This window comes from Mastacembelus armatus, chromosome 3 (genome assembly GCF_900324485.2).
Source record: "Mastacembelus armatus chromosome 3, fMasArm1.2, whole genome shotgun sequence".
Taxonomy (NCBI): domain Eukaryota; kingdom Metazoa; phylum Chordata; class Actinopteri; order Synbranchiformes; family Mastacembelidae; genus Mastacembelus; species Mastacembelus armatus.
Window position 1 is genome coordinate 17633564 of NC_046635.1, and position 16346 is coordinate 17649909.

The 16346-nt window shown below is 39.0% G+C and overlaps 1 protein-coding gene across 5 annotated transcripts in view; it reads right to left on the reverse strand.

Annotated features, from left to right (window-relative positions):
• Window positions 1-4613, reverse strand: part of esrrga (estrogen-related receptor gamma a) — a 46916-nt gene extending 42303 nt beyond the window's left edge. For 3 of the 5 annotated variants that reach the window (XM_026293806.1, XM_026293805.1, XM_026293804.1), the window contains exon 1: window positions 4189-4606. In XM_026293806.1, the coding sequence (XP_026149591.1) occupies window positions 4189-4600 (412 nt within the window). In that variant the 5' untranslated portion in view covers window positions 4601-4606. Of the gene's footprint in view, window positions 1-4188 lie in introns of all 5 variants that reach the window. The other 2 variants (XM_026293802.1, XM_026293803.1) reach the window with 2 other exon arrangements.
• Window positions 4614-16346: the final 11733 nt, after the last annotated feature.

Genomic DNA, 16346 nt, shown 5'->3' on the forward strand with positions numbered 1-16346 from the left:
AAATGCACAAACACTTCTTAATGGGTAACAAGACTCTCATTAATCGGGCTTGTTAGTTAAACGAAGAGCTAAACATGTAAATGCTGGGGGAGCCCTTAGAGTCTAATTGACACAACTAATTGGACTAGTTAGCTTACATCCAACCTTAACATGTTGATGATATGGAAGAGCAGATTAATTCAGCAGTTAAGACAGACAGTTATCTAGCAACACTGATATATCTGCTAATGACACAAGGAAAGATAAAAAGTGTCTATGTCAGAATACAATAGCACTGCGCTTACGTCTCTATATCTGTCTTGTGCACTGGGGTAGGCTTAGACTAGAGGGGTGTTATGTGTAATGTGTGAGTTTGTATGTGTGTGCTGGTATAAGTGAGGGGGATATATGAGGGCCCCAAATCCCCAGCAATCTCCTTTGAGATGTGTGTATGTCCACCTGCTGCATGACAATTGACCACCATTGTACAGGCTATGTAATATGAATCTTAGTGTGTGTTGTGCCCTGTTTCTCCATTTTGTGCCATAGCACATTTTTGCCTCTCCTGAAGTTATAGTTCAACAGTTTCAGCCTCTCCCTCCTATTTGCTTTTCTTTCTTGGTAGCTGGGCTTTTTTATAAGGAGAGAAACCGCAGACCTCTGTAGACAGTGAAATAGGTCAGACGGTGACAAGGTTTCTGAATCTGAATCTAGCACATTGCAGTAACTATACATATTTGTATGTAACCTTACAAATATGTAGGTGTATACTTAGAATGGTTTAACTATTGAGGAATTTGCTTTTTCACTGCACCACACTATCACCTCACTATCACTACTCCCATCTCCTTTCCTGCTCTCCTCCACTTTTGCTGCTTTCATTGTCCTGTTCCTCCCTGTCCCTCCCTCTCCCACACTTTGCCCTCCTCCACACTCCCCTTTATCCCTCTCTCAATAAGGGAGTGATAGATGCAGGTTGTCAGGTGTTGCTGGACTGACGCCACAGAAACAGCAGCTGCCAGAGCCACTTCCTCCATGCTATGACACACATATGCACACACATGCCAACACCCACATATATCACTAATTCCTTCCTACATCCATGTGTCCAGTCCACCCTTCTCTTTCTCCTATCACCCATTTCTTGTCTCAACTTATTGTTTATCCACGAGTGTAACCATTCCTCCTTTCCTCTCCCCTCCCACCCCATGCTCTCCTCCCTGTCCAGCTGGAGGTGTTTTTTGGTGATTACCTGCAGTTTTATTGGCTAATGGGTTGAAACATACCAATATGTCTGCCACTGCCCATCTGAGGCTGGCCCTGCTTTCCAGCCAAGATACACACACTAACACACAACTGGGCATAAGCGTGTGTATGCGCATGGACTTCCACATGAACCTGCACTCATTTACATTTGGATGAGCTCAAGCCCACACACACCCACATGGTGGATTAGTTTAGCTGGTGTGGTGGCCAAAGACAATGTCATGACCCATTTGTTCCAGTGGAACCAATCTACTTCCAAACAAAAATTAACAGTAGTATATTGTCGCTGCCCCAACCCACCCCAAAAAGATGGATTTTTTATTTGCAGTAGATTTTTGAACAAAACTCATATTATTATATTCATCTTAGCGCATAAAATTGTGTTCACTTGACTATGGAAAATTGCAAGTGTAAATTAATAGTAATTTGGCTAGTAACATTTAGCAAAATTTGATTTTTAAATCTAATTTTGACCAAAACTGTAATGTAATGAGAGGGATTTACTCAACTAAACTACTACAACATAAAGGAGGATGTCTGAGTTTTGGTATTCTTTACATTTCAGCTCATTCTATATCCAATTATAATGTGATTTTCAGTGTCGTGCCTCACCAAACTGCAGTATTTCATCATAACCGTTAATAACAACAGTCCTATGACTAGCCCTGTGACCAGCTTTGACCTATAAACCTCTAACCTAGGCCTTCCATCAACATGTCCACTACAGCAGAAGGGAAGATTACAAAATGAGTGAAAATGAGAGAGTGAGAGAGAGAGTGGGACAATATATTGCTTTAAATCTATTCAAGGTCATAGTACAAATAAACTTTTTTCTGAGCTATTGTGTTCTATCTGTAACCATGTTTTAACTCATGTAACCTTTACGAAGCCATTTAAACAAAATGTGACATGAGAAATCAGTCAACTATTAAAAATTGGCATTTATACACAGAATGATTACAAGGCCAAGAGTGTGTGTTGGCATGATTCCGATTCTGTGAATTTGTGTTTGTGTGTGTACATTTCTCTGCCTTTATCTGTGTATGTGTGCTCTCCAATCTCTTTGTCAGGATTTCGCCATGTCCTGATCTCATCCCACAATAAACACATACAGGTCATCTGCTGGTAGTGGTGATCATCTAGTAGATGTAAGAATTCCACCCCCATATCTCCCTCTCCCGCTCTTCTCTGGGGCTTTCCTAGGAAAGCTGCTTATCAAAAGCAAAGGAAAGCAGCGACAGATAGGTGGTCGGATGGAATGGCAGAGAGATGAATCCTGTCTGTCTGACTGACAGCCTGACTCTGGATCAATGATGGCTGGCTGACTGGTAGCTTGGTTATTGCAGTGGCAGACAGATTGACACAAGGGTTGTCCTGCGACCTGATGGTGCCTATTGGCCATGTTAAAAATGTAAATGTGAATTATAAATATTACTAATTACACACAAAAGAGACAGTCTTTTTTTAAACTGTAGACCCATTGTGGTAATGTTTGTTCAAACCCTCACTGCAGTAACTATTTAAATACTGTTGGTTTTGTTTCTCTAATAGAAATGGTATTAGCAAAGGTCTAACCCTTTGTTTTTTTATTGAGAGCAAACAGCCTAGAAAGTGCTTTAGCTGCTTTTGTTGCAGAAGGAAACCAGTTAAAACACTAAAACACACAAGTATTCATCAATTATGTTGTACATTTTGTGAAAGTGCTACATTTGTAAATAACACACGTTAAATGTAAAAGATATTCCACGTTATCTAAAACATGGGTGGTAGATTTCGTGTTGGATAGGGTGGATTGGTGAACTAATGGCTCAATACGTGGCCTACTTTATAGCTAATTGGTTTGCTGTTAGACTGATCTATACAGTGTCTACAAGGGTAAATGAATGATAGGCTACATTGCTGATCAAACTGCAGGTCAAGCATTAATTGAATATGTACAATATCTGCATAGTCAAAACACCTGTGAACCTCCTGGAGGAACCTCCTAGATTGCTCCTAACCCTAACAAGAGCCCAGCACAAGATTACTGTACTTAATTCCTAGTATTCTCTTCACCATGTGGACCACTGTTTTATCCCTTTTCTCCTCTAGCCTTAAGCTGAACCACTGACCCACAGACATGGCCTCTGAATTTCCTCTGACACTACTACATTATCTTTCAGACAATAGGCTTATAACTAACTCTCTTTCTGTGAAGCTTAAGCGGTTAAATCCAGGAATGCAAACAAAATTACTCATTGCTGTTGAAGAAGAAAGGGTAACGTTTGAGGGTGAAAATGGCACATGCCTGGAAGTGCATACAGGAACCACTGAATTATCAATTCAATTTATTTGTATAGCACCAAATCACATTAAAACCATCTCAAGGCATCAATGATGTATGTGCATCAATGATGAGGAGAAATAGACTGTAGTACCATATAACAATTTGGGTTTACATCTACCCTGGGGCTTTTATATATGTCCTGGACCAAAACGTGGCTCACATTTATGTGCATGTAGATGTGTGAGTGAATTTTGTGTGTTTGTGCATTTCATTCAAAACAAATGGCTTTTTGAAGAGCCTGTTTAGTTCAATATAAAGAACACTTTATCTTCACCTTTAAGCTGATTTTGCTTGTTCCCAAAGCCAAATATGTTATGTGTACTTTGTTGTGATGTGTTTATAAGCTTTTGTGCATCTGGATAAAGTCAATTTAAAAAAATAACAACTCAAAATGTTGTTGACATTTCAAGGCTTCACATCTAGTCAGTGTAACACCAAATAGTTCAAATCTCACTGTAATGTCTACAGTATTTCACAAATATGTGAGATAGATGAAAACAGTAAACAGAAGCAAAAGATAAACAAACAAACAGAGAAAACGACAAAAATTTGATACTACAGTAGATTCAGCAAGGGACAAGCATGTAGACAGACAAAAAGTTAAAATGGAAGCCAACCTTGGATGGTGCGTTTAAAAAAGGCTTTACAGGCCTCACAGGATGCCACTCCATAGTGGTACCCTGACGCAATGTCTCCACAGACCAGACACAACCTCTTGGGCATCGAATTCAGCATGTACTCGCACTTAATCTGTGAGTCTTCCCCAATAGTTGATGAACAGTCCTCATAGCGCTTTGATCCAGGGCCATTGGCAGGACCCAGAGGCCCTGCATTGGAGCCATAGAGACTTGGGGAGTCTAGCCCATTGGGATGGCCATTCATTGTGGATGAATATGAACCTGAGGCGTCACTGGAGCCACCAGGGGAGTGATGGTTTAGACTGTCAGTCAGGGAGGCAGGACTAGACGGCTCAGTCTTTATATAAGAGGACGGACAGTTAGACTCAAGGTGGCGCTCCTTACTGGACATTCTGCAGAGAAGCCTGAGGGAGTGAGACAGGAACAAACAGAAGGAGAGGAAGAAAAGCATTATAAGAAAATGTAAAAATTATGAATATTTATAAATGAAGACAGGGAGAAGATGAAAGGCAAAGTTAGAGAAAACAGAACACAGTAATACAGTTTTCAACAGAATAAATTCATTTTTTGAAACTCAAATTAAGGCAATCATTTGTTTTAATGCTGTCATATTTCCTCGCTATCACATTTTATGATGGATTTCTGTCTTTCTCAGCAAGTTCTATATACTCTACATGCAATCCATCACTTTAATTGTTCTTTTAAGAGAAATGAAGAGAAAGGAGGGAAGCAGTAATAAAGGAGGGTAGGAAACTTAAATACATAGAAAGTATGTTTCATTAGGGAAATCACGTGTAAATGAGTTGAAGTGAGGCATCTACAGTATCACAGAGCCTCACAAACACATGGCCAATGATCATCTGTCAGTCTCCAGTCAATAGCAGCTTGTTCTACATGAAGGTAATCAGTAAGCAGCCTGACTGCTGCTCAATCATCCCAAAGGCAGCCCCACACATGCATGATGCTCACACATACGCCCCACAACACACACACACACACACACACACACACACACACACATAAACACACATACTGTATTCATACATGGTCATACTCAAGCTTCTATTGAAACAGACAAGTTAGCAGCAGCCATACAAAACAAAAGTGTGCTAAGAAAAAACATCTCTACTATTACTATTACTATTCTCTACTACTACTCTACTCAACTATTACTGTACCCTCTTCCTTATCATCTGTTTTTCTCTTCCTCTATCCTGCTTCTCCTGCTTTCTCCCTCTCTCTTCTCCTGCTTTCCCTTCTTCTTCTCCCTCAGGAGGCTGACTGGTCTTCTTAATGGCAGTTGTAATTAACAGCTATCTTTTCTCTGTCCACATCTCTCCATCCCTCCCTTTGTCTACCGATCTCTTTATCTGTCTGTGTCCCTATCACTTCATATTCATTTCCATCTCTCTACCCTCTATCTCTGCCCACTCTCTTTCTCTCCCGCTCAACTTTACCTCTGTCTATCCCTCTCACTATGCCCTCCCTCCTGTCTCTCTCTGTCCATTGTTAAGGCAGAATGCACAAAAGGGCTTTTTAATTAAGGCAGGATGCTGCTAAACAAGGGCCTTCTAAAGTCCAGTCAGCCTATAAAAGATCCCTGTCCTGCAGGGACCCATAAAGCACAGACGGTGCCTTGACTGAGAATGGGTGAAGAAAGGGTGGGGATACAGGGAATGGCTGTAGACTTGAAAACAGGTAGGTAGACAGAAAGCTTATGTGAGAAACAGAAAGGGGGAAGAACGAGAGATTGTGGGGCTATGAGGCTGCAATGACTGATGGTAGTCAAATAACAGACATCAGTTCCAGATCTGGCTGTTTAATTTTTAATGTACAGCAGAACTTTAATCGCATGCAGAAAGATAAGAGCAAGCTGTTCGCTTTTGCCAAACCTACACGCATACTACATGGAAACAGTGCTACATTTTTCCAAAAATACAGTGCCTTCTTTTTCATCAATTGTGATTTTTATGATGCACAATACTTTGGCCTTTCCCTTCCTTTTCATTCTTTATTTTATTCCCTCCACCTCTGCTCCTCTCTCCTCCCTGCAACCTCCTCTAATTCAGTGACTCCATTAATCAACTTTGTGGTATCCACCAATGTCTATAAATCCATTTATCTGATGCTAAGGTGGGCCTTTAGTTTGGAGCAAGAGAGACACTGTGAGAAAACTGTGAACACAAATCAAGAGAGAGGAAAAAGGATAAAGAGAGTGTGTGGTGGAATACAGGACAGACAGAAAAACATAAAAGGTGTTAGAAAAAGAGAGGTCATAAATGTAAATGTGGGGAGAGGATGGGGAGAGATTTCACATGGATGTCTGTGTTCTGGTAAAGAGAGAAAACAGTGGTGACAGAAAAAAAAGAGTAGACCCATTTAAGTAGATGATGTGATGGTGATGATTTAATCTCTCCTTTTTCATTCTTTATGCTCTTTTGTGCCCCCTCCCTTTGACCGTCAATCCCTCTGAGTGCCATTAAGTGAAAGAGTTTAAGTGCCAAAAGATCTCAGGCGCTTTTTTTCTTCTCTCTCTCAAATTCTCATCTATCTCTCTTTCCCTCCTCCTTTCCATTCCGCCTCTTTGCTCCACCTCTCTCTCTTTTCTTCTATCGTCTCATTTTCTCTCTCACTCACATTCTTTTTTCTGTGTTCTCTCTCTCTCACTCTGCTTATAAATGAAAAATAATAGCAGTCAAAGGGGGAGGAATAAAAAGAATAAAAAGAAGACATGCGTGGAGAGAGAGGAGTAGAGGAAAGAAGATTAAGAAATCACAGCCAGTGCGCTGTGCTGAGCGAGAGGTTGAATGCATTTATGTATGTATGTTATCAGTATAATTATGGTGCTATGTAGCGACCGCTCAGTGCTGAAAGAGCAGTCTTATTGTGCCTGTCTGCTTTTCAAATGAGTACGGAAAGAAAGGGATGGGGGTGAGTCTCATTTTTCTGATCAATTCTTTATGTTTTTAGGTGTTTATATAAATTTTTATAAAGAGGAAAAGGAATTTGTTTCCTCTTGTATTTTCACACGAGGCTCAAAGACATGAAGAGTGTTTCATGACATGATTACAGTAAAACACAAAGAGCAGTAATCAGATTTTAGTATTAGCAGTTTTGCTAGAATTTGTTACAGCAAAGGGGATTTGAATTTCATTTTCTTCCTGACATTTTCTGCATTTTCATGCATTCAGATAAAGAGAACCAATTTATGACATTGTCATAAAAACTCAAACAAATAGTAAATAAGATTTTTGCTTTTTATATATTGCATGAATTAAGTATAAGAAAAGAACTTCTTTGTCCTCAGATTGTGTTTAATCTTAACACTACACCAGCCAAACTTTGTCTAGATTTCATTACAGGGAACCTTTTTTGCTTAATTCTCAGATGTTTTGTATAATAAACTCAGACAGAAACTTATTTACTTACCATAGTAGATAAAAAGTGGATATAGTTTTGGTTTGATACACATTTCAACAAATACAAAAAAGACAGCAGGTGGCCACCTTCATCCACAATATAATTTTTCTGGAGTGATAAACACGTTAATTTTTCTTACAGTGAGGAAAGACAGTTAATTTTGTTTTACTAGTTACAAAGTTGGCCATATAGTCTTGATGGCACCAACTACAGATGACACTGTTTCACAAACAACAAAAGCAAGGAGGCAGAAGTGCCAGTTGTGCCTTTCTGCAGACATCAAATATTCAGCAGGCTGATTTACCTGTCTCTTACTGTGGGAGGACACACACACACACACACACACACACATGCACACCAGAGATTACCACTTTCTCTTGTCTCCATTTCCAGCTCAATTCCAGTCATTTTCTCTTTCTTTTCATTCCTATTTCCTTTTTCATTTCTCAGATTTTGAAGGAAATCACAGTGACGCAGGAAAAATAAATAAATATATGGAGGAAGAGAGGGCAGCAGAGTAACTACAATGATGTGTAAGAAAGAATGAAGAAAGAGTCAGAAAGAAAGAAAAATAGATGTTTTAGGTGTGTTTTGAAGGAAGGTGGGCCACTTTAGTATGACAAGCTGTCATTAGAGCGGCAGGTTGATGCCATGGGCTGACAACTGCCAGGGGCTGACAACATACAATCATCGTATTAGAGCAACTACTCTCTGCCTCACTCTGTGTCTCTATGCTCTTTGCTGCTTCACTCTGTGTCTGTGTGTACTTTGCACACAAGCTTGCAATCTTTGTGCAACTATCTTGCTAGATAGCAGTCCTAATCACAAACTGATCCTCAAACAACTCCTACCAGTTTTTGTCCCTCCTCTAGGTTAGAAAAGAACAGGACTGTAAGTAACATGGAGCTGAATAGAGGTGTAAAATAAACAGTCGAGGTCTCACTTTAGCATTCACCTTTTGCTACCAAATCAGAGGTTTAAATGACACTTGGTGTATTTATAGCCTGTGTGACTGTTGGACCGCTCATGTTGCCTACTGGACTCTTCTGTCCTTTTTGCCATGTCACACATCTGAGCAACCACACCAGTGAGTCAAAATGTTAACACACCAAATATAAATGATGGCCAGGCAACCAAAAAGTGCTGAAATTTGGGATAAGTAACTAATGTTATTAATTCTAGCAGGAAAATTTCCTTTTTATATGTTATAATTGTTAAGAACAGAAAGCACCATGACAAACGTCAATACATGTAGGTATAAAGGAATGAAACAGCTCACTGCCCTGATTATATTTTAAAAATCAGATCCTCGTAAAAAAAGAGCATAGAAGAATAAGAGGAGAGAGAGAAAAAAACAGAGAGGAAAGAGAAGTGGAGGCAATAGAGACAGAAGAGAGAGAAATGCTGACAATGTAGCTACCACTGGTTGGCTAATACCTTTCCATCACACCAAGCATTGTGCTCTCAATGCTGATAAGAACACAGTCCAATAAGCAAAAAGAAAAAAGAGAGAGGGAGAGAGAGAAAACCTTACAGAATTCTATCTAGATGACACCAGCAATGCTTTAGAAGGAAGGGAAGTGAAGGAAGGATGGCAGACAGAAAGGAAAATTGAAATAAAGAATGAAGGATGGAGGGTAATAGGAGCAAAAAAAAAAGATTTACATTTCCATAGTTAAATGAATAGCATGATTTCATCAACAGACTGAATTGCTTTTTCAGCGCCCTCTGTTTATTTTTTTTGCTCTGTTTTACCCCTTTTCTAACATTTTCCTATCTAAGTTGTTGAACTGCTTGTCAGCTCGTTAGTCCAGCACATGAACTGGTGAGTGTGCGCACATATGCACAACCCCCCCCCCACAGAAACTTGACTTGTTATCTGCACACATCCAGTCAAATGGAGCAGGTTACCACTGCTAAAGGATTACAGGGAGAACACTCTGGCTGAATTATTTTCTGTATGACATTCTTTGTGCTATGGCAACTCTTATTTTAATGTGCATTGAGTAAGGTGTCTGTGTATAAGGTTTAAAGGCTGACAAATACAGTATTGAAAAAGATTATCTGTGTGCTGCTGTGTAGTGTTGTTGCATGTTTGTCTGAGTGTGATTATAGCTCCATAGACTCTCAGTGTGTAGATGATTATAGTTGTTTTCAGGGACAAAAATGAATAAAATAAAAAAATAAAAAAAAGCTCATGCAGCGACAGTCAATCTAAAGCACTTTCCCTCCTACCAAGTTCCCTCCCTTGCCCTCTATATTCTGCTCTCTTTGGGTCTCACTCTCCGCTATTTTTATTTCTCACTCACAAACACAGTCATTGTTTGTCTTTCTTGTATATCCACACGCAAACACACTCAGCACCTTACACTCGACTCAAATACACACACACCAGGGAGCAGATCAATTGTTACAGTGTTAGTGGGGCAGGAAACCTGTAATTCACTTCATTGGCTGCAGAATAAACCCCTGATTACGTACAATCAATGTGATAATGGCTAAAACACATTCTGCCCAATGGGCTGTCGGGCTGTAAAGAGGAGACGAAATGTAAGTATGTGTGTCTATATTCTTAAGTGTATGTGTCTGTGTTCACGTGTGTGTGATTATAGACAGTGACTTATTCTGAAGTAGGCATGACTCTTAATGTGACAAACAGGCCTAGACACACTTTGCTGTGTACAGATATCCACATACAATAATTCACAAACACACACAGGTGTGAAATGAACTGGGTGAAACTTTCAGAGGCACACTAGTGGGGCTAAAGCTGTTATGATGCATCCCAGGGTTTATAAAGTTTACACACACAAACTCTCTCACTTTCTGCCTAGATGTGAAATGGATAAACAGTGGGAGACAGCACACACAGACCAGCCTTGGCCAAACAAGCTGATTAAGTATTATGTGCCCTTAAACTACTCAGGAATGTTAAGTCTGGTAATATCAGGCTAATTTCATGTTATTATTTCACATGCTTTTTTTTCCTCTTAGTTTTTTGTGCTTTCTTTAATTCCAAAATTTTAAGGGAATCCCTCTTGCTCTCAAACTCCTATATGGTATGTTTAAAGCTGGTGTGTGTGTATTGGAGTCAAATCAGGGTTAAGGTTAGGGTCTAGGGAATGCATTATGTCCATGAGTGTCCTCACATCTATTGAGACATGTATGTGTGTGTGTTGTGTGTGTGTGTGTGTGTGTGTGTGTGTGTGTGTGTCAGATGGGAATCTTGATGATTTAGGTCATTTTCTTGCAGAGCAGTAGCTGATAAGTGTGTTGCTGCCAGGCACTATCTTTGTCACCATGTCTCTCTCTCTCTTTACCTCTGTCTATGGCTCTCTCTCTCTTTACCACCACTCTCTCTCCTTCTGTCTCCTTTATCTGCCGTGTGCCATTGTATTTGTAAGGGTGGTTGTTTACTGTAAGAATAGTGCTTCAAACCTCTGAAACAGCTCAACCCTATCCACTGCACTGCGCACACAGAGCACAGGTAACACAGACTGTCTGTTAACTAGATTAAAGTATTTAGTTGCAAGATAGACAAATGTACAGTATAAATTACTGCATCGCTGGATGCCTAATTCAGCTTTATTTTGTGATTTGGTAGACTAAATTGCATACCATGTACTTGTAGTGACCTCCAGAAATTTACTGGGAAGGTTGAAGAGTGGAAATCAATAAAATTACTGAATGCATCATCCTTTGCAAACCTTTTGTAGAGGTTACTGAATGTGGCAAACAACACAATTACTACTCTGGTTATAAAAATATGCATTGAATATATAATGAACATATATGTGAACACTAAATCTGTTTAAATGATGTGCACAGAAAATATGATATGACTGATCACATTATGTGCTTATTCACATGATATTGGTGTGAACTGTTTGCAGGGGTATAAGGTATATAATTTGGAGGCTGGGTGCTTTATAAGAAAGGTCATTGATCAAGGTTAATGTTTGTTTATCTTTCTCTCTCTCTCTCTCTCTCTCTGTATGTGTGTGTGTGTGTGTGTGTGTGTGTGGATTAGCAGCGTTATCGCTAAACATTATGTTTGCAATAGCCCTTCCATACACTTTGAAACACACACACACACACACACACACGCACATGCACGTTCGGGCTTTTACTCTGATATATGCAGTTCTCCTACTCCCTCTCTCATTCTCAAACAGAGACCTGGACATGGTGCTGTATCAAATGAATTGCACAGACAAATAATGAAAAAAAAAAAAGTGTTTTAAAAAAAAACTAAATATCCCCCATCAGATTAAAAACACATTTTATTAAGCAGATGGTGAAAGAGGATTTCCACTCTGGTAAATATGACAGGGCTTTCAAATGTGACATGGAAGGGGTGACCAGGAGATGAGAGGGGATGAAGAGGGAAACAGGCGAAAAGGGAATAGAAAAAGAAAGGGCAACATTGCAAAGGAGATGAGAGTTAGAAATAAAGACAGAAACTGGTACTCTGGATCTGAGAGAATGAGAGGAAAAAAAGAATAAAGAAAAAAATGTGGGAGGGAAGAGAAGATGAGGAGAAGCAGGGAGAGGAGACACATGTGAGTAGCATGTCAAAACTGCATTCTTTAAGCAGATCAGATTTGGGGAAATTGGGCTGTCACTACAGGATTGCGATGATTTACACCTATCCATCACTGGGAGAGTGAGAGAAGTAATAATGCACAGCATCTGCAACAAATAGAGAAAATCTGTCCTAAACGGGCTCAGTTCGCAGCTTACTTTTGAATTCAACCTGCAGTATTGTATAAACAACACATTTAGAAAAAAAAAATGTATTTAACCTTCTGTGACTATTACTGAGGCAAATAGTGAAAGAGAATGATTAGTAGAGATTAAACCAGTGCATTCACTACATGATTACATTAGGTGATAGGTGTTGCAGGTTGAAAGAAGAAACTGAATGTCACAGATTATCTTTTAAAATCTAACATTTCCTCCCAAACACTTTAAATAATCATTTGAAACTATGACCACTCCCCACATCAACATTTTACCACTGCTGGCTTTGAACTGAATTGATCTGTACTGTCACCAGCTGCTGTTGACATGTGTCCCTTTTGCCTCCTCACCTGATCTTCATTTCATTCCCCCTGTCCTCATTGCTCCTCCTCTCCCTCCCTTCACTGCTGGCTGATGCACCCTACAGCCTCCTCCCTGGACCATCTGTTAAGGAATCTAATTGACATCCAGTCATAATCAGGTTTGCGTGAGTGCCCACTGTCTCTGCCTGTTTCTGTATCTTTCTGGCCTGCCTGCATCTTCTACTTCACATTCTGTCTTTGTCTAGCATTGCTTCATCTTTTATTTATTTATTTTTTGATTGTTTTCTTATTGTAAAACCTGTGTCAGCCTGTCTGAGGTCAGTTTTGTGTATTTGAACTATGATGCCACTATGATGATGAAATCTGCATATACCTCTTTATGTCCCAACTTTATTCCCTCTGTCAGCTTACTCCAATTAAATAATATCCAATCCATCTGCTCTTATAATTGTGTGAGATTGTGGGTTGTAAATATTATAATAATAAAAATAAATATATGTATATATATATATATATATACCTCACCTTCACCTTTACCATAAATTAAAGTTACATCTATTTAAATACTGCTTCAACATTTCTAATTCTAAGAAACATGAAACATGTACAGAATTTGGTGCTAGGACACAACACACAGAATCATCATAGCTGTGTGATTATTTTTGTGTGTATGTGTATGTTTGTCCATGATGGAGAATAAGGCAAGCTGAGGTAAAGGCGGTGGAAGTTAATGAGAGGTGAGTGTCTGAAATCCTCTCTCTCTCTCGCTCAGTTACTCTCTCTCTGCTCCCGCAGTAATCCTCTTCTATAAATCTGCAATCCAATCAGCGTTGTCCACACACACACACACACATGCACACACAGAACTGTTACAGGGCCCATCTGTGTGTTAAGGCAATCTGCTTTATCATTATGATTACATTGGGCTCAGTATACAGCAAACTGTATGTGTGTGTGTGTGTGTGTGTGTGTGTGTGTGTGTGTGTGTTCAAGCACACCCAGGCTGCCTTACATTAATCACATTCCCATGGTTTGATGGCCTAAATAAAAAAGGGACTAATATTCTCGTTGTCCATTGAAAGCTGTGGATCTCCAAACAAAAAAAAAAAAAAGAATTTCAAGTTTTCACTTGAGAAAAAGCTCCACACACACACACACACACACACACACATACATATATATATATATATATATATATATATATATATATGTATAAATGTATTGCAATATTTAAGTAGAAGTCTTGAGATAAATTGTGACATAATAACAGATAGTTATTATTGTGGAACATTGTTACACTAGACATTTAGCAAAATTTTGGAAGCTGAATTTGTTGTTTTAAATTGTTGAACAAAAACATGAACTCCCGCTGGGGATGTAAGGCTGATTGTAGTATGTGCATTTATCTGTGTGCGACTTCAAGCCATGGCGTGACTCCCTAGCCCCTGGCAAACCTTTACGTCTCTCATCACTAGACTTTACTATTTGCCAACATATATACACACAGTCTCTCATTGTGCTGGTAACACTCCTGTTGGTGATTGGCTGTGAGTCTCTGAGAATGGCTTGCCAGACCTCTAATTGGCTTGACCCAGACTGACCCTGAAATCCTATTGGACTTCCCAGTCTACAGTGCACACACACACACACACATACATAAACTATAGGGAATTAAAGGACTTTGCTAAAGTAATGCGTTGAATACACTAATCACTAGTTTTCTAATAGGCACTGTTCTTGATTTTTATTACAATAACATAATAAATGAAATATAGAAATAATAAAATGATCACATTAGCCACTGGGATCATGCAGCATAATGTTGTTTTGTCATAAAAACTAATATTTGGAATAAAAGTTTATCAATATGAATGGATAAAGTTGGTCTGAATACTCTTTGTTATGCTGTCACCTCATTGTCATTAGCAGTACTTGGCCACAATAGGATCAGGTGAGATGAAAACAGAGAAATAGGCACACCCATCAGTTCCTCACACTCATTTACATATAATAGTGCAATAACACTGCATTATGCTAATTATAAACAAAACACACACAAGTTCATTTTTTCTATGTGGGCGTGTGTCTCATTTCTTAGCAAGAAAAACACTGAATGATTAAAAAAAATGAGAGAGGGAGAAAATGCCAGAAAAGGAGACAGGAAGGACTATGAAAAGTGTTTCATGCATCACACATTGGCAGTGTTTTAACATGACACAAGCAGTGTATGTCTTCCTTGCCTCCAGCTACATAAACCTAAACCTGAATTCCACTGGTAAGCTTTACAGTGACATTTCATTTTGGTTGAAGCTTTTCATGTTTTGAGTTTTATTACACATGCAAATAGCATGGTACCTAATGGTAAAAGTGACTGTCCTTCAACCAAATGATAGAACCTAAAGCTTCAGTGCTGCAGCGCATTTGCACTACTGAAGTGTCCTTGAGCAGGAAGTTGAATCCTGCTTTCCTGTGATACTCTGCACACACTGTAAAAATATAACAAAACAAAAATAGTGCTAAGGTGAAAAACATGTAGCGGTGGCCACAAGAGTTGTGTATTAGTAGGCTGTATATGCATTTTTTAAAAAGGTGAAGTTTTTGCCTTTAGACAATAAGTAAAAATTAGGAAGCTCACATACACACAAACATATACAAAACCATTTAACAAATATTAAATAATTTCTTAGCAAGTGTTTCTCAAAGCAAAACGAATACTGGAACATAAAGTTTAAACTGGTCTACTCCATAGACATCTCCCACTACATGCCAGGTATCATGGATGATCAGCCATAACTGATGAGCGTAATAATAATGTATAATAATGGGGGATCTCAGCAGTCACTGTAAAAGCCTGCAGTGGCTGACTTTTAAAATACATTTTACATTACATTTATAGTTTATATTTTACAAGGTGAGGAGATCAGACATGCATGCCTTAAAATTACTCCAGCAGGTGTGAAAATATAGCTGAGGAAATAGAATGTTATAATTTTAATTAATGGATAAATAATAAAAGAAAGAAATGTAAAGATACACACACACGCACACACACAAATCCCCTCCTCTGACATTTGACTCGATCACAGAGATTTCTCAGCACTTTGTCTTAAACACACACACATACTAACCATGAAAACACCATCTTTTGATGTCATAAAGTGAATGCCTTTTCTTTCTCTTTTGTCTAAGGTTTGTAGAAGTCAAGTGTGACTTTTGTGTAAAATCTACAATTAAAATCTTCCTCTATTGCCGTATGTCTTTGATCCTATCATCATCATCATAATTTTGCCCTACCGGGGGTTGTAGAGGGCATGTGCGTCTCTCATGTGGTTGGCCTCCAGTGGATCGTAGCTCTGGTGCATCCTCCAGGCGCCAGCACTGCATTTACCATAGGTTGACTTGGAGTTATCTTCACTGCTGCTGTTCACCAATGGCCCCTTCGATAAGTTCATTCTGCAGGCAAGTTCAAAGTGAAAGAAGGAAGGAGAGCTGTGAATATGTAGTCACTGAAACAGAAAACAGTAGAGAAACAGTAGGTGAGACACCTTTTTCATCAAATGAAAATGAAATGCATTTAAATTGAAAATGAAATGCACTTCATTGTGAAATTAAAATAACACAAAATTATAGAATAAAACTTGAAAAAATATA